The following is a 25,909-nucleotide window of genomic DNA, read 5'->3' on the forward strand; positions in this document are numbered from 1 at the left end:
TCTCGAGGTTTTCCTCCCTCAACGATAAAATAATCCTCGACACATGCTCTCGATGGCCTGGAACATTAGGAGGTCTCCCTGGTGTGACAGCCTTCTTCGAGGCAGGGTGACCCGAATCTTGCTCTCCCGATATCGGGGGCGAGCCGCTGGTACCAACCAAAGGTGGAGTACAGCAGGGACTCCCCTCCGTCCGAGGATCAGCCATCGAAGCGACGACCATGATTACAACAGAATAAAGGGAAGAAGATGAGGATCTAGGCAAAACTTTCTGAAGTAGGAGAGCGGAAGGACTCACACAAAGTGCCAGGCTCTGTAGAGGAGATAGGCTCATCAAAAACTACAAAATCACCGCTTGAAGGGCGGATAAGCAAATATATAGAGGTTAAGCGACAACTGCTCGTTTGCCCCAAAGGGCCAATTAATTCTGGTTGCTTTAACGTCACCTTCTCCTTGGGGAGTGCACTGGCAGAATCATTCCAAAATCCCACATAACTCATTAAACCAAGGGACCTCGGGAGATCCCCGACGTCATAAATATCGGTTCGGGAGGAACTATCGATTCAATCTTGGGACGTGTCTAGTCATGGGCCCCCCGGTCTGTCCCACAAAAGGCCCTGAAGGGTCGGTGCCGGAACACAAAAATGTGACGACCCAAACCGATGGGCCACGACAGGCGCCCGAGTCTTACCTGTCAAACACCCCTAAGAATGCATCTAAAATATGAACCTGAATAACATCTGCTGCATTACAAAATTAACATACGTGAAAGAAGCCTGCCGTCAAGGCATATGTACTTATACAGGCAGAAAACAGTAGGCGAGCCGGCAAGGCTGCTATAGACAACTATACATCAAAAACTGAAAGCCGACAAGGCCACATACAACCCAACTAGACATACTGTCTACAGACCTCTAACAAAAACATAGTTGTACAAAGACGGGACTGAGCCACGTCATACTCATATACATATATATGTACAAACGTATCGTACAAATATCAAAAGCAGCTCCAGATCAAATAGAGCACACCAACACTCGCTGATCAGGGATCCTAAGAATGGGGACTGTTAGCTTGCCTACCTGAACCTGCGGTCATGAAACGCAGGCCCCGTGAAATAGGGTGTCAGTACGAAAAATGTACTGAGTATGTAAGGCATGGAAATTAGTACGTAAAAGACATAGATGAAACATGGAATACTGAAATACATTTTTAAATTTGAATAACTTTGTAAATACTGAAACGTTTATAATGTCATGAACGTGCATGTAAATGTCATGCCATGCATAGGTATGGTGTACATAATATCATCAAGCCACTGGGGGGATCCCATCATATCATCTCGGCCACTATAGGCAATATCATCAACATATACCAGCTGATCAGGTGGTGGTGCGTATATAACGCCATAAACTTTTCCATATCCCATATACATATATATAAACATATATACGCATATATAACGCCGTTTGAATACATTCCTATATACGCGTATATAACGCCGTTTGATTACATACATATATACGCGTATATAACGTCGTTTGAATCATATTTTAGCCACTGTGGGCAATATCATCATCATATACCAACTGATCAGGTGGTGATGTGTATATAACGCCGTAACCTTTTCCCATATCCCATATACATATATTTACATATATACACGTATATAACGCCATCTGGTCATGGGTCAATGCACATGTACGAAATGCATGAAAAATACGTAATAATCTCAATATTCCTTCCGGATAAATTTTCCCAACTGCGTATTATTTTGAGACCCATTGACAGAAGAAAATAATAATTCTCATGGGAAGTCAAAAATATAGACACCCCTACTATTTCTATGAATAGAATAATTTATATAAACCGTGTATTTGCTCATTTCTTTCGTGTAATCTAGACCATGCCAAAAGAAAGAAGGGAAGGTCTTAACATACCTATTTCTTGAATTATTTAACTTAATCTGCTTCTTGCGAAATTTACACTGGATATCCTTAGAATTTTGGAGCGATCTTGGCTTGGTTTTGAAATGTTTGGACTAAAGTATTCTTGTTCTTACGTTTTTTTTGAAGCTACTGTTTCCAAATTATTGATTTCAATTCAAAAAGTGAATTGAATCTTCTGATTCTCATTTTTCTATTTTCAGGAAGTATCCAATGGATGCTAAATTCTATATCATTCAAGACTTATGTTAAGTCAATGAGTCTTTCTACAAAATGATTCATTTTAATGGGTTATGGAGGGATTTACACGTGATATACATATGACCAAGAGTCATATGTTTAATGATGGCACACTGCCACGTGGGGAGTAGGGTGGATTAACTTTTTATTTTTTTTATCCCCTTATTAGTTAACCGGGAAATATTTCGTTACCTGGTAATTAATTTATTACCCGCATAATTTAAGAATTATCACAAATTACTTAAAATTCTATTTATTTTCAAAATACTTCATATATATTTTATATATTACACTACCGTGGTCATATGGTACTTTGCATGGTACTAATTTGTAATTATCGGGTATTATTATTTGATCCGTAGTTTATCCCAACTTGGCCATTTTCAACGAAACTCATTTTCTATAATTCGTGCATCCTTTATCCTTCATGGCACTTATTTATTGCTTGTTAATACGTTAACGTCAAGATGATCTCATCCCCGATTCTATGTCCGTTGACCGAAGACGAAACTTTTAACGTACAAAAATGCGAGATGTAACATCCTTCCCCCCTTAGAAACATTCGTCCTCAAATGTTCCACTCTCCGTGATCCATATAACTTTGGCAAGGTCGCCTTTTGTAACAATACTACTACCAACTTTCCCCGTAGAAGCTTAATAATTCAACGACATAGAGGACAACGACAATAATCAATAGAAGAATTTATACACGCACCTTGAGGTTATGACGTCTCAGTTAGACCCTTCTCTAGAAGAGGAAATAGGTAGGGATATCTAGACTTCATGTCTTCCTCGGCCTCCCAAGTCATTTCTTCTACATTGTTGTTCCTCCAAAGCACTTTCACGGAGGCTACCTCCTTATTCCGCAGCTTGCGGACTTGTCGGTCTTGAATGGCAACCAAAATTTCCTCGTATGACAAGTCCTCTGTAATCTGTACATCATTCGTGGGCACTACCCGGGTAGGATTGCCAATGCACTTTCGTAACATAGATACGTGAAAAACTGGATGGACAGACTCCAATTCCAAGGGCAATTCTAACTCATTAGCTACTCGGCCCACTCTCCGAATAATCCTATAAAGCCCAATATACTGTGGGCTAAGTTTACCCTTTTTGCCAAATCTCATCACACCCTTCATAGGCGACACCTTTAAGAATACCTAGTCATCAGCCCCGAACTCTAGATCTCGATGTCGCACATCTGAATATGACTTCTGACGACTCTGAGCTGTCAATAGTCGATCCCGGATAAGCTTTACTTTTTCTATGGCTTGCTAAACTAGGTCTGGCCCGTGTAATCCAGATTCTCCAACGTCGAACCACCCTATAGGTGACCTACACTTTCGTCCATAAAGAGCTTTGTATGGAGCCATCTGAATGTTGGAATGGTAGCTATTATTATATGCGAACTCAATAAGCGACAGATGACCATCCCAGCTACCTTTGAAGTCTATTACACAAGCTCACAACATATCCTCCAGTGTTTGAATAGTACGCTCAGCCTGTCCGTCTGTCTGGGGATGAAATGATGTATTAAGACTTACTTGAGTCCCCAATCCCTTTTGGAAGGACCTCCAAAAGTTAGCTGTAAATTGAGCTCCTCTATCTGAGATAATAGATACAGGTACACCATGTAGTCGTACTATCTCCTTAATATAAAGTCTCGCATAATCTTCTGAGGAATATGTAGTTCTAATGGGCAAAAAAATGGGGTAACTTTGTGAGCCTATCAACAATCACCCATATCGAATCGAACTTACGTTGGGTACGAGGTAAGCCTACGATGAAGTCCATATTGATTACTTTCCATTTCCAAGTCGGAATCTCCATAGCCTGCAATAATCCACCGGGTTTTTGGTGCTCAATCTTAACCTGCTGACAGTTAGGGCACTAAGCAATAAATTCTGCTATATCCTTTTTCACTCCGTCCCACCAATATATTTTTCTGATGTCATGATACATCTTTGTTGCTCCTGGATGGATAGAATAACGAGAATAGTGAGTTTCTCCCATAACCTGCCGACACAGCCCTACAACATTAGGCACACATAATCGCCCTTGATATCTGAGAACCCCATCTTTGCTAATTTCAAAGGGTGTCTTCTCCTTCTGAAGATTGTTATATCTATAATGAATTAGCACAGGATCCTTGTACTGGCGTTCCTTTACCACAGTTAGTAAAGATGATGTTGCTGTATCCTGAAGAGTAATTCCAATGTCACCTGAGCCCAGCAACCGAACTTCAAAACTAGCTAGCTGATGAACCTCATGGGATATTCCCCTCTTTTCTGGTTGCAAATACGATAGGCTACCCATAGATATACGGCTGAGAGCATCGGCAACTACGTTTGCCTTCCCAAGATGGTATAAATATAAACGTCATAGTCTTTAAGTAGCTTCAACCATCTCCTTTGACGAAGATTCAATTTTTTTGCTTGAAGATGTACTGGAGGCTCTTATGATCTGTATAGATATCAACATGAATTCCATACAAGTAGTGCCTCCACATCTTTAGTGAATGAATTACCATGGCTAACTCTAAATCGTGGGTCGGGTAGTTCTTCTCGTGCTTTCTTAGTTGTCTAGAAGCATAGCCACAACCTTACCATGCTGCATCAGCACACAACCCAATCCAATGCTTGAAGCGTCACAATAGATAGCGTAACCATTGGTCACTTCTGGAAGTGTTAGAATCAGTGCTGAAGTTAATCTGTCCTCTAAGGCCTGGAAAACTTCGTTCACAAGCGTCAGTCCATTGAAATCTAGTTTCCTTCTGAGTTAACTTGCATAGTTTTCCTAATCTTGCACAATTCAGGAAATTCCCCTCTTCGGAGGCCCAAGCTTCATCTTTTATCCCTCACAATTGCGCCCTTATCCCACTATTAGGGCAACATTTCATCTATTTTAAACGTTACTAATCTTAGACTCCTTTGAGTTCTTTCGGGATATACTGAGCCTCCTACAACTTAGGGAAACCATCAGCTCTCTTATGAGCTTAACCCCAAGGACTTACCCATTCCCGTTACCTTTTCACTCATCCTTTCTTATCCTTCCTCGTATCTTTCTAAAACCTTGTCGCTCTACCATACTTTTTAGCTTGCGACCTACATATATCTATATATACTTATTCGTAATTTTTCTTCATCTTACTTGAATCATAGATTTTCTTATGTTATTCTGGAACATTAAACGAGACAATTACAAATTTCCTGTAATATCCTACCAAATGGAGAAGCTACGAACCTTCATCGGTGTTGTGGGTCTAAGCAAAGTCTTCACTGCCTTAGTCTCTTGTGTATCCACTCGGTTGTCTTTACCCGAAATAATATGCCTAAGGAAAGTTACGGAGTTCAACTAGAGTTCATAGTTAGAAAATTTTGCACACAACTTCCCTTCTTGTAGAACTCTGAGCACAATATGCAGATGATGTGCATGCTCAGCCTCTGAACGAGAATATACCAATATATATCGCCGATAAATATGATTATGAACAGATCTTAAAAAGGGCTTGAAAACACGATTCATCGAATCCATGAATACTGCTGGGGCATTGGTCAAATCGAACGACATAACATGAGACGAAAAGTGCTCGTATCCGGTCCTGAATGTTGTCTTCAGAATATCTTCCTCCTTAACCCTTACCTGATGGTACCCGGTCCTCAAGCCTATCTTTTAAAACACTTGTCACCTTGTAAATGATCAAATAAATCCTCAATCCCCGGTAACAGATACTTATTCTTGATCGTCACCTTATTCAACTGCCTATAATTAATACACATTCGTAAGGGACCATCCTCCTTTCTCATAAACAACACAGGTGCTCCCCATGGTGACGTACTAGACCTGATAAAATCTTTTTCAAGCAAGCCCCTTAGTTGTTCCTTTAACTTGGGTAGCTATGCGTGGGCCATTATATAGGGAGGAATAAATATTGAGTGAGTATCTGGTAGTAGGACAATAGCAAACTCAATTTCTTGCTTGACGGAAGACTCAGAAGCTCATCAGGAAAAACATCGGGAAACTTATTCACCATAGGGATGGACTAAATGGTTGGTAACTCTACTTCTGTATCCCAAACCCGAACTTAGTGATAAATGTAGTCCTTTCTGATTATCTTCCTTGCCTTGAGATGGGAGATAAATTTACCTCTTGGTGATGCGGTATTATCTTTCCATTCTAAAACAAGCTTTCCTGGAAACTGAAATCAACCCACCTTTGGTCTATACTTGATGTTAGCATAACAAAAGGCCAATCAATCCATATCAATTATAATATCAAGTCTTACCTAACCGAGCACCACGTACCTTATCCTTGTTTGTTCTCAAATCTATCATGGGTCATTACGGCAACATCCATATATATATATATAACAACATTAAGACTTAACTCGCATTACTAATTTAGAAAAAGGTTTATATACATAGGGGTCGACTAGGCCGTAGACATATCATACCCAAAACTATATACATGATACTATCTGCAAAGCCTCTAAGTAGGCATAACCAATATATATACAAGTCGGGACGGGGCTCCCTACATCCTCATAAAACAACCAAACACCTTTAAAACTCTGACATAGTAATATTCTAAGAAGAGGTGGAACCCACCAACCAAAAACTGACACTTGTAGGAAGCCTACAGTAGAGGGTCCTTGCCTCGTCCTACATAAGAACCTCGATCAGACACACTTTGAAGCGGAATCTTCATGTCCTTATTAGTTAATTTCCTTCTCTTGGCCCGACTACTATCTTCTTCCTCTGCGTATCCCATAACATACACTGAAGAACCTTGATTGACGGACTCCTAAGACTGTGGACTATCCGGAACCTCAGAAGAGCTGGTGTCCTCAAATACCTTGACATAGTTTTCAGCCTGAGGGAATCCCGGCTGTGCCAATCCATGCACTACTCCCCTCATACCCTGATCAGCGGGCTGTGAAACTAAGGGCCTTGGTGAGGTCGGAACTCCTCTCACCCCATGTACTGCCGGAGTGGTTGAAACAACTCTAACGAATGGCTCATATAGATCCTCGAATGGATCCTCCTCAATAGAACCCATGATCTCTGATGGGTCTGAATCCATAGTATAACTTATCTCTCTTTCTATCACCTTTGTAGCCTTCTGACCCGTGCTAGTGGCTATAGTCTTCGTAGGCATCGCTAAAAACGTAACACATCATTAGGAACACGAATGCTTATATTGCACGATCTAAGATAAGAAAAGAGGATAACATCCTATATGTCCTGTAGCCTCCTGTCTATAAGTGTGGTGCACGACACACCCATAAACAAGACTCTACTAGACATGGTCTGTAGACACCCCTAGGATAGAACTGCTCTGATACCACTTTTGTCACGACCCAAACCGATGGGCCGCGACAGGGCACCTGAGTCTTACCTGTCAAACACCCCTAAGCATGCGTCTAAAATATGAACCCGAATAATATCTGCTGCATTACAAAATTAACATACGTGAAAGAAGCCTGCCGTCAAGGCATATGTACTTATACAGGCAGAATACAGCGGGCGAGCCGGCAAGGCTGCTACAGACAACTATACATCAAAAACTGAAAGCCGACAAGGCCACATACAACCCAACTAGACATACTATCTACATACCTCTAACAGAAACATAGCTATACAAAGACGGGACTGAGCCACGTCATACTCATATACATATATATGTACAAACGTATCGTACCAATATCAAAAGCAACTCCAGATCAAATGGAGCACGCCAACTCTTGCTGATCAGGGATCCTAAGAATGGGGACCGTTAGCTTTCCTACCTGCACCTGCGGGCATGAAACGCAGGCCCCGTGAAATAGGGCGTCAGTACGAAAAATGTACTGAGTATGTAAGACATGGAAATTAGTACGTAAAAGACATAGATGAAACATGGAATACTGAAACACATTTTTAAATTTGAATAACTTTGTAAATACTGAAACGTTTATATATCATACACGTGCGTGTAAATGTCATGCCATGCATAGGTATGGTGTACATAATATCATCAAGCCACTGGGGGCATCCCATCATATCATCTCGGCCACTGTGGCCAATATCATCAACATATACCAGCTGATCAGGTGGTGGTGCGTATATAACGCCATAACCTTTTCCATATCCCATATACATAGATATATATATATACGTGTATATAACGCAGTTTGAATACATACATATATACGCGTATATAACGCCGTTTGAATCATATTTTAGCCACTGTGGGCAATATCATCATCATATACCAACTGATCAGGTGGTGATGCGTATATAATACCATAACCTTTTCCCATATCCCATATACATATATTTACATATATACGCGTATATAACGCCATCTGGTCATGGGTCAATGCACATGTACGAAATTCATGAAAAATACGTAATAATCTCAATATTCCTTCGGGATAAATTTTCCCAACTGCGTATTATTTTGAGACCCATGAACAAAAGAAAATAATAATTCTCATGGGAAGTCAAGAATATAGACACCCCTACTATTTCTATGAATAGAATAATTTATAGAAACCGTGTATTTGCTCGTTTCTTTAGTATAATCTAGACCATGCCAAAAGAAAGAAGGGAGGGTCTTAACATACCTGTTTTTTGAATTATTTAACTGAATCTGCTTCTTGCGAAATTTACACTGGATATCCTTAGAATTTTGGAGCGATCTTGGCTTGGTTTTGAAATGTTTGGACGAAAGGATTCTTGTTCTTACGTTTATTTTGAAGCTACTGTTTCCAAATTATTGATTTCAATTCAAAGAGTGAATTGAATCTTCTGATTTTCGTTTTTCTATTTCCAGGAAGTATCCAATGGATCCTAAATTCTATATCATTCAAGACTTATGTTAAGTCAATGAGTCTTTCTACAAAATGAATCATTTTAATAGGTTATGGAGGGATTTACACGTGATATACATATGACCAAGAGTCATATGTTTAATGATGGCACACTGCCACGTGGGGAGTAGGGTGGATTATTTTATTATTTTTTTATCCCCTTATTAGTTAACCGGGAAATATTTCGTTACCTGGTAATTAATTTATTACCCGCATAATTTAAAAATTATCACAAATTACTTAAAAATCTATTTATTTTCAAAATACTTCATATATATTTTATATATTACACTACCGTGGTCATATGGTACTTTGTATGGTACTAGTTTGTAATTATAGGGTATTATTACTTGATCCGTAGTTTATCCCAACTTGGCCATTTTCAACAAAACTCATTTTCAATAATTTGTGCATCCTTTATCCTTCATGGCACTTATTTCTTGCTTGTTAATACGTTAACGTCAAGATGATCTCATCCCCGATTCTACGTCAGTTGATCAAAGATGAAACTTTTAACGTACGAAAATGCAAGATTTAACAAAAAACAAAGAAGCAAGGAGAAGGGCTGACAGGATAAAAGCTCCTTTTATACATTGGCAAAGATAAAAAATGTCTTTACACTATTTGTTTCCCGGGGGGGGGGACACATGAAGCAAAAAGAAAGGCATACAAAAAAGGCTCGGAGACTACTCCTCGCCACTATCATCTTCACCCCTATTAGGGGAAATCAAGAGCGCCAGTCTTCCTTCCACTGCACGAGCCTCCTGCAGGCAGACATCTCGAAGCCTGTGGCCTCAAGTTCTTTCAGGGTTTCCCTCTTCACCTTCGCTTTGGTGTACTCGACAACTTGAATTAGTCTCTGCTTGGCTGCCATGGACAAGTCGCGAACCATTGTAACTGCCGTGGTCGCATCCTACTTATAAGTGGCAGCATCTCGTTCGGCCTCAGACTTAGCCATGGCCAAAGTAACAATCTCCCTGCGAGCGTCCGTGAGAAGATCCTGGGATGTCATCAATTCACTGGCCACAATATCATTTCGCTCTTTTAGCCGGGAGATCTCCACTTTAAACTCACTAATCCACGAGTTACTCTGCTCGACCTACGAAGAAGGGCAAGTCAATGAATACATGAATCCAGAACATGTGTGGATACGGGGTAAAAGGGCGGGTATGAGCGAGGCAGAGTACCTGAGCAGTAAGAGTGGCCTTCTCCTAGAGCGCCGCCTCCAAAGTGGTCCGAAGTTCTCCCAACTCTTTGTCTCCATGGGCACAACAAGCCTCCGAGTTCTGTAGCTTCAAAGCAACATTATTACGCTCCTTCTCATGGCAAAAACGTTCCCCGCAGAGTCGAAGAATAGCATGGTCATACATCTACTTACACTGCGGCACAAACGAAAAGTTAAGAAAGATAACGAATAATGCCCGAGAACGAAAAGAGATACGCAAGGGGAAACTATCACCTGTTGCATGGACTTCTCCGCCGCTGTAACGGCGCTAGAAATATTGAGATCAGCCCTGTCAATTATGCCATCGAAAATGTTGGCAATAAAATCTCCCCCTTTGGGAGGAGTCCCAGCTGTGACACCGACCATCCTTTCGGAATTCCTCAACTCTCCTGATGAAATCGGAAAGCTCGAAATGAGGCTGTTCAGTTCGTCGATCTCTCCAAATAGCAACCCACACTTCTGGAAGGACCCGAGCTCCGGTCCCTCAGGATCAAGACCAACGGTCCTCCTAGTAGAACCTACACTGAATCTGGCCAAACGATTTGAAGCTACATCAGCGTCCTCTTCAAGGACCCTCTGCTTACCAGCCCGGCCAGAACCATTCGTTCCGGATTCAGCAGCCTCCGATCAGGGCGCCTACAAATCTCTTGCACTGGACCTTGTTCTCCTCCTCAATGGACTTCCATCACCTTCCTCCCCTTCAATATCGGGATTCGACCCGGAGATTAGAGCAGCAGTCCTATCGGGTCGGGCAACGGCTACCCTTCTCTTCCTTTTCTTGTTCATATCAGGCTCTAAGGCCTCTGCTTCACCATTAGGGGGCAGCCTCATCTGCATATTCTCTTCAAGACCTGCACCAGCACAATGACCGTGATACGTTTTCACTAAGGGCTTGGAAGGAAACACAAATGCGAAGCACAAGTGGTAAAGGAACATCACCATGATTCTTGTCCACCCAATGCTCCTTAGCCAGGACGGTCCAAGACTGAATGCAGTACGAGAACTTCTCGTCCAAACACCTGATCCATCCTGACAAATATGGGACCACCTCTGTATGCCAAGCAGCGGCTGCAGAAAGCACAAAGAGGTTATTATGACGAACGTAATAATAGTCGAGAAGCGGTTAAAGGGAAATTTGCTTACGTCGAGCATTCCATTACTCTAGAAAGGGCATCCTCTAGCCCGGGATTATGTCCGAGGTCCTCACTCGGATAAACCTGCTCATCCATCCTCTATCCCCCCCTCATCAACTCTCATGAAAAAAGGCTTTTTGGACCGGTGGCGGAGCTTGAATAAGCCTCGATACAACCGAGGGCGGTATAGTCGGATCAAATGGCTAAGGGTAAAAACCTCACCTCCAACCCCTTCGGTGAAATGCCTAAGCATTAACACTATCCTCCAGAAGGATGGGTAGATCTGACCAAGCGTCACCTGGTATCGGGCGCAGAAGTCAAGAATAACCGTGTCGGTTTCCATGGTAGGAGATTTGACAGATTTATCCGGGCCCAGGGTGAATGGGTAACTGTATATATAAAGGAAGCCATCCTTGAAGTCAGTAATATTATCATTGGGCCAGGAATCTCTACCTGCACTGCCTTGCTCCATTGGCAATCCTCCCTCACCTTGCTAGCATTGGTTACGATGCTAACATATCGAGACACGTGCTCCACCGACCTGGCGTAGACGAGGGAGTCTCGATGTTGAAATCCTTCGATATTTCAAGATCGGGTGGAGTAAATTTCTCTAAAGTGGGAACCGATCTATTTCTACCTCAGGTAATTGGGACGACGATGCAGTATCGTTTCGCCGGGGAACCGTCCTAGAAGTCCTAGCCATGAAAAATGGTAAAAACCCTTTTGTGAAAAGAGGGAAGGATGTAAAATAGTAAAATTATGATTCATGGACTTGTAAGAAGGGTCAATATGGGAACTATCTAGCAATCGGTGCATTTATAGGAATCGCTGGGGAAGCAGAAGAGTCGAGCCTATGGCAGTTCATGGGTTTCTCGATTACCGCATCTAATGACGGCCCCGCACGGTTCTCTATGGCATGGCATTTAATGCTCTTAGATGGTTGACATCATGGCAATAATGACCTCGAGATGACGATTCAATATTATTTCCTATTACTTCTTTCTAGAAAATGCGGAGACTATCTGTATGCGGTGAAATCAGGGGATCTATTTCCCGCCATTAATGTACATTCGAAAAGTCATGCCAGCATCTTCAAGCAGTAGGATCACGATCGAGCTCCCTACCTTGTGGATCGTCTGCGACCCTGTAGAGACTCCGAGGATAAGGAATCCGTCCACGACCCAACAAAGGTTACAAAGACGGGGGACTCCGGAGGCAAGCGGCTAGAGTCAATAGGAACTAGTACCATGCCTAGCCGTCCCATCCCCATGTCTTTACATTCAATACACTTTGTAATATATGGTATTACCTCTCCTATATAAGGGGAATCCATGCCACTTTGTAAAGGACTGATGTTGCTCCATTTTTCCACAAGTGCAATAATATCTCTTTCTTTCTCTCTCTCTCTCTTCTTTCTAACTTGTTCGTTCTCACTGGCCCGAGGTTACCTTGATATCCATCATTTCCTTACTTTTTCTTCATCGTATAACTTAGTATTGGCCATAAATAGCCTTGTATAATTATATCTTCAACTGTTATCCCATCCCCAGCTCCCTGATAACTTGAATTCAACCATGACGTTGACCCCGAGGTCCCCCATCGACCAGACCTATATCCGGGCAGCAGGCCCTTCGGTCCGATATTTATCTCGTTTTAGCTTGTATTTAATTTTTAAACTCCACATTATTAGCATCAACTGCTCTAACAACTAGCTCGAGAATAGATCATGTATTTTTAGAATCTCATTTACAAATTTAATTATTGTTATCATTTGCACGGTAAATAGGGATGTTATTGTTTATGATATTGTCTCCCTTGCCGAGATGTTATTGTTTATGATATTGTCTCCCTTGCTGGGATGTTATTGTTTATTATATTGTCTCCCTTGCCAGGATGTTATTGTTTATGATATTGTCTCCCTTGCCGGGATGTTGTTGTTATACTCTTGTTCCCTTGTCGGGATTCTTTTGTGATTGATGTTGATTTGAAATAGGATCGGGTTACATGCCTGCAACAAGATATGTGAAATGGGAGCAGGTTGCACGCCTGCAACAAGATATATGAAATCAGAGCGGGTTGCACACCTGCAACGAGATATATGAAATGGGATTGGGTTGCACTCTTGCAACAAGATATATGAAATGGGAGCGGGTTGCACGTCTGCAACGAGACATATGAAATGGGAGCGGGTTGCTTGCCTGCAATGAGATATATGAAATGGGATCGGGTTGCACTCCTGCAACAAGAAAGAAATGAAAGTGAATACTGTGTTTATTTTCCTCATTATTGTTGGCAATTAAATTCTGGTTTCTTTACATTCCTCTTTGGTATTTTGTTGTTTTATGATACTCCCCGTAGCATGCTTTCCCCTCCCCATCTTTAACTGTGAATATCTGTTTCTATTTTCTGTTGTATATGATTTAACTGCACAAGTTTATTTGGTAGTCTGGTCCTAGCCTAGTCACTACTTCGCCAAGGTTAGGCTAGGCACTTACCAGCACATGGGGTTGGTTGTGCTGATACTACACTCTGCACTATGTGCAGATCCCGGTGCTGCATCTTTTGGACTGTAGTGAGGGTGCTATCTTCAATTCATTCAGGCAACCTGAGGTAGTCTTGCAGGCGTTCGCAGGCCCTGATATCTCCTTCTATCTTTCCATATTATTTCTTCTATGTATTTCTGAAACAGCTTGTAGTTATCTTTCGAACCCTTGTTTTTAGTATTACTAGACAGTGTATGATATTGTGACACCAAATTCTGGGTAGATTGTATCTCGAATTTATGTATCAGTGTTTGGTTAAACTATTAAGTTTTCGTCTTCCGCATTTCTGGTTATTTTTAAAGATTCCACTGTTGATCAACTATTATATTAATCTGTTAAAAAGGCTAAGTGAAAAGGGTAATGAATTTATAACGCTCGGCTTGTCTAGCTTTTACGAGTAGGCGCCATCACGACTCCCAAGGGTAGGAAATTCGGGTTGTGACAATTTAATTCTAGTTTCTTTACATTCCTCTTTAGTATTTTGTTGTTACCTGATACTCCCCGCAACATGCTTTCCCCTCCCCATCTTTAACTGTGAATATCTGCTTTTATTTTTCGCTGTATATGAATTATCTGCATAGGTTTATTTGGTAGTCTGGTCCTAGCCTCGTCACTACTTTGCCGAGGTTAGGCTAGGCACTTACTAGCACATGGGGTCGGTTGTGCTAATACTACACTCTGCTCTGTGTGCAAATACTGGTACCAGAGCGTTTGCACCAGAATGAGGTCTCTGCCTTCAGTCCAACAGGCGACCCGAGGTAGTTTTGCAGGCGTCTGCGGGCCTTGGCATCTCCTTCTATCATTTGTTTTTTACTTATTCAGAAACAAATTCGTGTATTTCTATTCAGACTTTATTTGTAATATCCTTAGACAGTCTGTGAAATTGTGACACCAAACTTTAGGTAGAGTTGTATTTAGACTTTCGCAGTTTGTATTAAGTTAAATTTCAGATTTCATCTTCCACTTGTTATTGATATTATTATTTCCGCTGTTTTGATATGTAGTTTTGAAATTATAAGGACTTTAAGACTTGGAAGGGGTAGTTAAATCAGAATAGTTGGTTTGCCTAGCTTTCACTAATAGGCATCATCACGACTCCCGAGGGTGGGAAATCCGGGTTGTGACATGTGGTTGGTTGAAGAGCTCTAAATCGACATGCCTATTTAGTGTGTATTACTCGGGAGAGAGTGCATATTTAGGTAGTTGTTGAACAACATCACTCCTAATGTATATGACGGATCAATATGGAGGGTTTAAAGGTTGGATTGAGGATAACAAAACCTTGGGTGTGATCTGAATGAGCCGTACTTAACGCCAGCTAGCGTAATTCGGGAGAATATGTCTAGTAAATTGTGGTAATTACTCAGGAGAGAGTTATGACCGTTAGAGCTTTCATGATCAGTAGAGAATAGTTAGGCAAATTTATAGAAAACGTAGCGGGAAGGATTCCGACAATTGGGGAAATCATAACTCTAGACCTCCTTAATCTTGTCTCTAACCCTTAGTATATGTAGTTGATAATTTACTATTTTTATTTGTTAGTTAATTAGTTAAACACAAGAATCTTAATATCTATAACTTAGGAATTGTTCAAGCTTGTCTTATTGGTGATAGTGAACAGTTGTAGCTAAGCCTTAATTCTATGTGGGTTCAACTCTGGACTTGTAAACCGGATTATATTTGCAGCGGCCACTTAGTCCTTTTTATAAGGTGTAGTTGGGTGTGATCAATAGAAAATTTGCAGAATATTGGACTCTAGTTAATAATTTTGTCCTAAATCTTTGAACGTTAAGATGTGAATTCATTTGCACGAATTGCAATTGACCTACTAACTTTCGTTAAGGGAAACTCACTGAAGATATTTGCATCTTTTTATTATTGGAAAGGGAGGATTAAAACTTAAAGAAAGAGGAAAATAAGGAATTTTTACATTCCTATACACTATATGAAATTATATTACCCTCCCTATTCAAGTTTTACTATAATTACATTTTATATACCCAATTACCATTTATGTATATTTTAAGGGAATTAATGATAATAATTAGTGTCCTAAAACTACTCTAACATATCTTTAACTCCCCCACGTTTCTCTCTCCACATCCCACTGCCTCCCCCACGTATCTTGCACCCATCCACGATTCCACCATTGACAACTATTAAAAAGCTTTGAAGCTTTGAATTCGAATTTGGGTTTTCAAAAAACATTATTTGTTTGAATTGGATGTTGTTGCAAAGAATTGGGAATTCTCTCTCCATCTCTTTCTATCTCTCTGTCATGACCCAAAAGGTCATCACTTGATTTACAAGTAAATTCTGTGTTCCGAGGCCTTAAAAGCCTCCTTTTATCTCACCTCGATTTGCGTGCATGGTCCGGGCGTATATCCGAAATGCTTTTATGTGAAAATTTGATAAAAATGCTAATTTGACCTTTAAAATTGAATTTAAGTTGACTTCTGTCAACATTTTGAGTAAACGGACCCAGACCCATAAAAAAATATGGGACTTGGGCGTATGCCCAGAATTGAATTCCGAGGTCCCAAGCCCGAGAAATGAATTTTTGAAGAAAATTATTTAACTGAAATTTTAAGAGTTTTTGGAAATCTAAATTTATTTGAAACTAATGGTATCGGGCCCGTATCTTGGTTATGGAGCCGGTACAGGTCTTATATGATATTTAGGTTGAGCCTGTAAAATTTTGTAAGAAACGGACTTGATATGATGTGAATCGGACCCTCGGCTGTTAAAATTTGAACTTAAGAGTTCTTGAGATTCTTCTTTGATTTTTATGCTAAATTCGTTGTTAAAGGTGTTTATTTGGCGATTTGATCGCAAGAGTGCATCCATATGATGTTTTTGAGTTAGTATGCATGTTTGGTTTTGAGCCTCGAGGGCTCGGGTGAGTTTCAGATAGGTTTTTACACTTAGAAAAGTTACAGTTTTTACTGCTTCAGGTGCACAGACATTTTGTGCATTGCGATCGCATAGTAAGTCTCGCGATCGTGAAACGGAACATGGCTTGGGGTGGAAATTGTTTTATGCGAACGCGAAGTAAGGGACGCGAACGCGAAGCACTAGGGGTTGCTCTGCGCGAACGTGACCCTTATCCCGCGAATACATATAGTAAATTTGTTAGTTTCTATTAGTCCACTAAATAGTAGAGTACCTATTCCTCTATGAGGTTAAGCTAAGGATGCTAATAAAACTGTAAGTAAAGAAGAAAAAGGACTTTTTACGTGGAAAAATCTCACACAAGGGGATAAAAAAACCATGACCTACACTTGTAGGCTTTTAACTTCACTAACTTGCAATCTCACTATTACAAGCCACTTTGTAATAACCCTATTACAAAGACGTCAACTAACTTGTGATGCTCTCACCACAAGCCACTTTGTGACTCTTCTAGTTACAAAGACTTTTAAACTTATGACTAATTCTAGTCACAACATAAACTTGGAAGTTTACGGATTTTTGGTTTTCCTAAGACAATGCTTCTAAGAAAGCAAATAGGAGATACAATGAAGAACAAATAACAAGATTACAACTCAACTACTGACATACATAAACTCATTATGAAACTGATCCTTAGTGGAGTTGTCTTCCTGTTCTTGACACACCAATGACTTCAATGCCGAATGAACACTGTTATGCTTGAGAGAATATCACTGAATGCACAAGTGAAGTGTTGTGCCTTGCACCAGGTTGTTATATCACAAAAGACATCACAATGCATAGTGATGTCAATTCTTGGCACACGTTTCTTCCCAATGAGAAGTAAGTGCTGCACTGTCTGCTGCACAGTCACTTTTGTGCAGCTGCGTTCCAGCTGTATAGTTAACTTGTACTTCTATTAGAGAACACAATAGGGACCAGGTCGCAGCGAGATGGTCACTTTCTGTTGTTACGTTCCAGCTGTACAGTTGACTTGTACTTCTATCAGATAACCCTAAAGGACCAGGTCCCTTTTGTGTTCCTCTTTGTAATGGTTGCGGACAGTCACTGACTTGTACTTCTGCCGGAGAACCCTGCGGGATCAAGTCACCAGGTCCCTTTGTGTTCCTCTCTATGGTTATTCATTCATTTGCTGGAGATCAGACTAGACATTATTCATTTGAAATGTATACCATATGAGTCGGGTTCTCTATCGGGTTCTTTAACGTAAGTTTGTTAGATCATCAAAACATAAGAAGCATAAGGCAAAGACATTGAAAACCCATCAATTTCCCCCTTTTTGATGATAACGAACTTTGGCATTGATAGTATTTGTTTAGAGCAGAAATAACCAGATAAGATACCAGAAACTACACAAGTTCCCCCTGACCGCTAGCTTTTGATTCCCCCTTAAATCAAGATCATCAAGATCCCTCAGACATTGATTGATTCCCCCTTAATCTTAGATCCCTTATGAATTGATTCCCCCTTAATCTTTAATTCTCCCTTAATCTCAGATCCCTTATGAATTGATTCCCCCTTAATTCCTTCCCCTTTTTGGCATCATTAAAAAGAGACACAAGCAGGTAATTAGCATAGAGAAGTCTAACACAGCTAACTCATGCCACATATGTGCACACAACATGACAGAAAAGAGAAGCTAGAGGAACACAATATTGCACAGGCAAAAAGAGGAGCTGTTTTAATAATATTAACAATGGAATGAGCAAGACAAGAGCAATAATGGTGAATTCCGGCATGTCATCACAAAAAAAGCAAACAAAGAGAAAACAACAGCCACAAAATATTAGAGCAAAAATAGCTGGCCACTGATAGGATCCTAGGGGACACTAGAAGAAGGAGGCTTGGAAGAAGAGGCAACAATGGTTTTGAGAACCATGTCCAGTCTGGTATTTGCAGACAATTGTTCTTCAAGAAATTTTGCCCAAAGCTTATCATTTTCCTTTGTTAGTCGGGCAACTTCTTCAGTAACAGAATCAGGTCCTTTAACTGCTTGACTGAGCTGAGTTGCCAGTATGGTATTTTGAGCTCTCAACTTTCTGATCTCTTCAGAAGCTACATTTTGATCATTGATCAGTTGAGAGATGGTCGAGATGCTCCCATCAACACTTTCTACACAGTCACATTTTTCTAAAGTGGTTTTAGAGAAGGTTTGCTTGCGTGTTCCCACTTTGGGATTCCCCAAGGGGACCTTTTAGAATCTGAACACCTGAGTGAGGAGAAAGCCATATGGTAGCCCATGATTCCCACCTTTAAAGTTTGCCACCTTTTGCAAATGATCTATCATGATTGCTTGTAGATTGATTAGGACAAACTCATCAAGTGCTTCCATTAAGACCATATCCGATTTTGTGGCAATGAACCGTCTCTCAGAATGAGGTAAGAGCACCTTATTGACTAGTTCAAAAAGAAGCTGATATTCATGAAGTAATACCTTCTTATGCACCTATTCCCCCTACTAAATAACTTGCTCTTTCATGATAGCTCTCCTAAAGTGGACACCACTGACACCTTTGACTGAGGACATTCCTTCACATGGAATTTTGAGAACCTTTACCAATGTTGAAGCGTTGAGTACAATGTCTACTCTATTTACTAGAGCACAATGTGATCCCCCTCAACAGTGAAAAGAGTTGCGTATAAAGTTTGTACCGCATCTTCGTACACCAGAGGCATGCTCCCTTCAAACAAGTGCTCCCATTACTAAAATTCTACTATATCCAGAATTTGTCTCATACCGGCCGTCTCTGAAATTGCTGGGTCAAATGTACGACCCCACAAGATTTTCTGAGTTCTTAATCTCTGCTGCCAATGACCACTATCACTGGGCATGGTCCTCAGAGCACCAGGTTCTCTAACAGTTTCCCGTTTCCGTTTGCTAGATCCTTCAACAGACTTTCCTTTCCAGCTTCTAGCCCCATAACATCATATTCAGACATGGCTTGCTCAAATGGACTCTTCTTAGACTTGCTGCTTCCCTTCACGGATGCACCATTTTCTTTCTCAATAGTTTCATCGGAAGCTTTATCCACAGAGTTTTAAGCTTTTATAGATTGTTGCACTATAGAAATAGGTTCCTTTGGAGCATTTTTGTCAATCCTACTTACTGGTACACTCTTGTCAGTAACAAATTCCCCCTGATTCATCAACCTCTTTTTCCTTGTCTTGACACTCCTCCTTCCTTTATGCAATGTAGACGCAAAAACCCTCTTTCTGTTGTGACCTGATAGTGGGTGACTTGGAGGAGGATTCTAAGAGCTTAGGATGATCAGGAGGTGCAGAAGTGGGTTTTCCTGGAAGAGGATCAGGTTCTTCAGTAGGTTTTTCTAGGAACATCTCATGAGCCAAAGACTCAAGGAGTACTATGGTTCTTACATCGCCTAGGAATGGAGTTTCTTCCCCCTGATATTCAGACGAGAGATATGCTCCTTCATTCATCAGACTCTCAGCAGCACTAGTCATAATGTTATGCGCTGCTTCCTTCTCTGGTGACTCTGTGAGAGTCACTAAGTCCAAAATGGAGGAGTTCAGATACTGATTAGGATCATCCTCAGGGACCCCGAACACATGCAAGGTGAAACCCCCTGAGTGTTCTTTGATGAGATGAGAGGAGTGACAAGACATAAAGTTCTCAATATATGGGAGAAAAATAGGGTTTGTCAAAAAAGGAAAGATTATAGGAAAAGAGGAGGAAACAAATGTGGGTACAATAGTATTGGAAGGAGTAAAACAGTGAATCTCTGGGGATGTTTTCAAGGATGATAGGAAAGTGGGAGTGGTGTTAATGGTGGGAGAAGTAGGCGATCGTTCGATTGCCATTATAAGAGTATTTGGAAGATAAGTAGAGTGTGAGAGAGAGAGAGATGAAGGTTCATGACTTGCTATGAGGGAGAAGGAAAGTTTTATTGGAAGAAGGACTAATGATGAGAAGAGAGAGAAACAGGTTTTGAATAGTTCTGAAAATGGCGGTAGGTTTGTGGGGAAACATTATCGTGCAGAGAGGGATAAATGGATTTGAAAGACAAGACATTACATGCAGACTTTGAAAAGTCCGAATATGTGGCAGTTGAGTTGATTTTGTTAAACAATTTTGAGAAGGCATGCATAATAAACACATTACTACTAACCTGTGGTGTAGGAACCTCACGCCCGATTTTTTTTTTTAAAAAGGGTTTTAGCAGCTCTTCTTTTGCAGTTCATGACTGTACCTTTAGCTTTTATGATCGTCATGTGTGTTTACCTGCAACGGTATTGATGTGAGTTAGGCTTGGCCCAAAAACACTTTAGCTGATTTTACCTGAAGGTGTTTTTTCATAGCCAACTGATGGAGAATCAGGTTCTCCATTAGATCTTAATACCCCAGCTTCACCTTGTTTCATCCAAAATGTTCCCTACGCAAAGCTTTGGTGAAGGTATCTGGAATTTGATCTTCTGTGCAGCAGGATTTTCCAAAGATCAACCCTTTCTCCATATTGAACCTCAAAAGATAATTCTACCCCTCAATGTGCTTGATCCTCTTGTTTCGACCTGGATAGAGAAGATATACCATCAGAAGATACCCCGAGATCTTCCAGTTACTGCTCAATTAATAGGGTTTGAGCACAACAGGATGCTCCTGCTACACATTCTTCCTCAGTTGTTTACGAGGCCATTGAGTTTTGCTTCCTTGTGCCCCAAAGAATAAGTCATGAACATGGAAAGTGAACCATTCCAGAAGTGCTTTTCCTGTCCACAAGAAAATCTGCACAGTTAACATCATCATACCCAACAGGATTAAAAACTGTCACCTGAGGGGTAATACAGGACCAAGTGCTGAGTTCCCTTAAGGTATCTCAAACTTCTTTGGGCAGCCTTCAAGTAGGATTCCTAAGGGCTTGACTTTGGATTCTATTTACTAGTGGAGATACAGAAGGGACTAAGAATTTTTTTTTGTTGAGTTTTTAATACTTATCTAACTCTAGAATAAAAGGGAGTGATTACGTTGTCACATATATGGGAGCTTTTGTGTTTCCAGTTTGGGACTGAGGTTTGACTGGTAGGGGAACTTGGGAGGTTAATTTGATTTCCTCACACTCTTTGTTCTATTTCTTGTGGAGTGTCATGAGCTGCATCTCCACTCTTTCTTCAGCTTCAGTGGTAGTAAGTGAAGTACCAAGTTCCTTGTGAGAAGTGAAAGATGATATTTTGTCTTTCACCTGTCTCCTTCATCTTACTCATCATATCAACCTCTCTATTTGAAACCTCAAATATTTCCCATGGATCAGAGTTGGTTCATCATATTGATCATCATTGTTCCTTCTTTGGTTAGAGAAAGGTGTCTTATTGAATACCCTATGAGCACTTCCTTTCACTTAGTGTGCCCTTTGTTGTAGACTTTGTGGCCTTTTCTTTATGGAGAATATCCTGGAAGGATTCCTTCATTGCCTTTTGCATTGAACTTCCCAAGCTGGTCCTTCCCGTTGTTGAGAACATGGCATTTTCAGTCAAGAAAGTTCTCAGATGAGTTGTCTTTGATTTTCTTCCATTTGGCAGCTCATAGTGGGTTTTGCTCAAACATTCTTGGTGATTCCATTGTCGATGAGCATTGTCCATGCCATGTCTTCCAGAGTTCTGTTCTTTCTTTCAGCAATACCATTTTGCTATGAAGTCCTTGGTGCTGAGAAGTTGTGTGTGATTCTATTTTTGTTACAAGCTCATCAAATTTGGCATTGTCACATTCTGGCCCGTGGTCATATCTGATGCATACTACCTTTAAATTTATCTTCACTTGGATCTTCTTGACAAAGGCCCTAAACACTTCAAAAGTCTCATCCTTTGTTCTAAGAACCAGTGTCCAGGTGAATCTTGAATTTGACAGACCACGCACCAGGTCCTTCTCAAGCATCTCATATCACCAGCTTGTAAAGATTCAAAGTCAGCAACATAGATGTTCTTGTTTCTTTTCGCCACTAAGACCACCTTTTCCAGTTATCAGATTGGTAATTGTGCACTCTTTTGACAAGAACTCTACTTTGTTCCCTTTATCGCAGATTTGAGAGACACTCAGGACACTGTACTTCAGGTCATCCACATAGTACACATTCTTAATTGAGTGATAGTGAGATTTTCCAACTTTTCAAGCACTGAGAATGTGCCCTTGCCTTTTTCAATGGATACATTCCTTTCCTGCAAGGCTTTTAGTGAGAAGAAATCTATGGTACTTCCAGTCACGTGCTTTGAGCATCCACTGTCCTTGGTTCATTGCTGTCCGCTTCCTCTCACTATTCCCTACCCATGCAAATTATGGGTTAGATTTAGGAACCCAAACTAGTTTGGGTCCCTTGTTATGATAAAAGGGATGGATAAGGGCTTTTCTAGTCCATGTAGGAAATATTCATTTCTTGCGACCGGTATCTGGTCCCTTGTTAGTAGTCACTTTGTCAGTAAACACTTTGTTTTTCTGAACAAATTGAACCCTGGCCTAGAAATTTTCTTTGAAGAGCCCATTGTTCCCACAGTGGGTACACAACTAGTTATCAAGAACAATGGCGTACTTGCTGTGAGGGTTGTAAGGAGTTTCTTCCTTTGGAACCAAATTCCCTGCCTATTTCCATTGTTATTCAAATACATGGCAGTCACAGCATCTGAGGACCAGGTCCATTTCAGAGATTTCTCAAGATCAATTTTGACTTTCTCCTATTCAGCTTGAAGTTGCCGATTTTTCTCAAGTTCACCACATAGACTAGTTTTTGCATTATTTAATTCATGTTCAAGCTTGATGTGTGTCTCATTAGCTACTTCCTTCCCTTTCCCAAGACTCACAGTCATATGTTCTCTATTGATTCCCTCAATGGTTTCCTCTAGGTTAGTGATTATCACTAAAAATCATCCCTTTCTTGCTCAGTAGCAGCAATATTTTCTTCTAGAATGTGTTTCTCATTGCTAAGACCTTCTATTGTTTCCTTCAAGTCAACAACTACTACCATCAGGTCATCTCTCTCATTTTCTACACTGGTTATTTTTCCATTTAGAGCTTCTTTTTCTTCTTCAAGGTTGGCTATGGTCTCATTTAGGTCCACTACACAGACCACCAGATCATCTCTAGATTGCTTGACTTCTCCTAGTTCTATGGTCAGGGTCTTCTTATCAAGCTCTAAATGGAAGAGTAGGATTTCAGTTAGAACATTTGCTGATGACCTTAACTTCTTAGAAGAGTAGGATTTCAGATTTCTCTGAACATTCCTGAAATTTACCTCATCGTCTTCACCGTCTTCATTATCATCAAACTGAGCCATCAGCGCGAACAGTGAATCATACTTCGTTGCTTCAGTTTCCACTGCCATCATGGAATTATTTTCTGCATCTGGTTCTCTTTCTGATTCACTAGAGGAGTCTCCCAAAGCAGCAAGAGCCTGTTTCATAATATTGTCAGCTGCATTTTTTCGATTGAATCGTTTGTCTGGAACCAGGTTCCTTTTTGCTGATTTGTCAGGATTTTGTTTGTGTTGCTCCTGTTTCGCGAGTGGGCAGTCTTTGATGAAATGCCCTGGCTTTCCGCACCTGTGACCGAGATCATTGTTCCTTGCTTTACTTGAACTGCCCCTCTTTGGTATACCACCATTTCTTCGAACCATCTTTTGAAATCTTTTAGTAAGATAGGTCATGCCACTATCTTCATCGCTTGAGTCACTACTTTTAGCTTTTAGTACCAGGTTCTTTTCCTTCTTTGACTCTCTCCTTTCACTGTCTTTCTTTCTTTTCATCTCATATGTCTTCAGATTACCAATCAACTCATCCATGGTTAGAGTTTGTAGATCTGTAGCTTCAGTGATGGCATTTACCTTACTTTCCCAAGAACCAGGTAGAACATTGAGGATTTTCCTTACAAGCTTGTTTCTAGGAATAACATCTCCAAGTGAATGAAGCTCATTTGTAGATCTGGTGTGTATATCTTGTATAGACTCATCATCCTTCATCCTAAAGAGCTCATACTCTATGGTGAGCATGTCAACCTTGGACTGTTTAACCTGAGTAGTTCCTTCGTATGCGGTTTGCAACGCTTCCCACATTTCTTTGGCAGTATCACAAGCTGAGACTCTGTTGTACTCATCGTGTCCTATGCTACACACAAAGATTTTCTTGGCACGATAGTTCTTTTTTATGACTTTTTTGTCAATGTCGCTGTACTCTTTTCTGTCTTTCGGCACCATTGGTCCAGTTTCTTCAAGCTTCTTCATAGGAACATATGAACCATCACAGATGATGTCCCATAGTTCCGAGTCTTAGACCATTATAAAATCATGCATGCGAGTCTTCCACCAGCTGTAGTATTGACCATTGAATCTAGGAGGTCTGTAGGTTGATTGTCCTCCCTCAAAGTTGCGTGGAGCAGCCATTGAGGTCCTTTCTAGGTGTTAGCCTTTTAGAAAGAACCTGTTCTGATACCAGTTGTTAGTTTGTATGAGTCTACCAAACAGTAGAGTACCTGGTCCTCTATGAGGTTAAGCTGAGAATGCTAATAAAACTGTAAGTAAAGAAGACAAGGGATTTTTTACTTGAAGAAATCCGACACAAGGGGATCAAAAAACCACGACCTACACTTGTAGGCTTTTAACTTCACTAACTTGCAGTCTCTCTATTACAAGCCACTTTGTAATAAACCTATTACAAAGATTTCAACTAACTCTTGATGCTCTCACCACAAGCCACTTTGTGACTCATCTAGTTACAAAGACTTTAAACTTATGACTAATCTTAGTCACAACATAAACTCAGAAGTTTACGGATTTTTGGTTTTCCTAAGACAAAGCTTCTAAGAAAGCAAATAAGAGATACAATAAAGAACAAATAACAAGATTACAACTCAACTACAGATATACATAAACAAAATATGAAACAGACCCTTAGTGGAGTTGTCTTCTTGTTCTTGACACACCAGTGATTTCAATGCCGGATGAACACTATTGTGCTTGAGAGAATATCATTGAATGCACAAGTTAAGTGTTGTGCCTTGCACCAGGTTGTTATATCATAAAAGACAT

The 25,909-nt window shown here is 40.6% G+C and overlaps 1 protein-coding gene across 1 annotated transcript; it reads right to left on the bottom strand.

The window, feature by feature from the left end:
- Positions 1–23,746: 23,746 nt before the first annotated feature.
- LOC138877704 (COP1-interactive protein 1-like) lies at positions 23,747–25,105 on the bottom strand. Its single transcript, XM_070157334.1, has 2 exons — positions 24,755–25,105; positions 23,747–24,640 (listed from the first exon to the last, which is right to left on the bottom strand). The coding sequence occupies exons 1-2, from the start codon at positions 25,103–25,105 to the stop codon at positions 23,747–23,749; spliced, it is 1,245 nt and encodes a 414-aa protein (XP_070013435.1).
- Positions 25,106–25,909: the final 804 nt, after the last annotated feature.

The sequence above is a fragment of the Nicotiana sylvestris genome, chromosome 9 (assembly GCF_000393655.2).
Source record: "Nicotiana sylvestris chromosome 9, ASM39365v2, whole genome shotgun sequence".
NCBI classification, from domain to species: Eukaryota; Viridiplantae; Streptophyta; class Magnoliopsida; order Solanales; family Solanaceae; genus Nicotiana; species Nicotiana sylvestris.

Bases quoted from the DNA above. Each gene is read 5' to 3' on its own strand.
- LOC138877704 (XM_070157334.1), bottom strand. From the start codon at position 25,105: ATGAAGAAGCTTGAAGAAACTGGACCAATGGTGCCGAAAGACAGAAAA. The intron at 24,641-24,754 runs GTAAGGAAAATC...GGTAATCTGAAG, and splicing joins TTATTCCTAGAAACAAGCTT to ACATATGAGATGAAAAGAAA.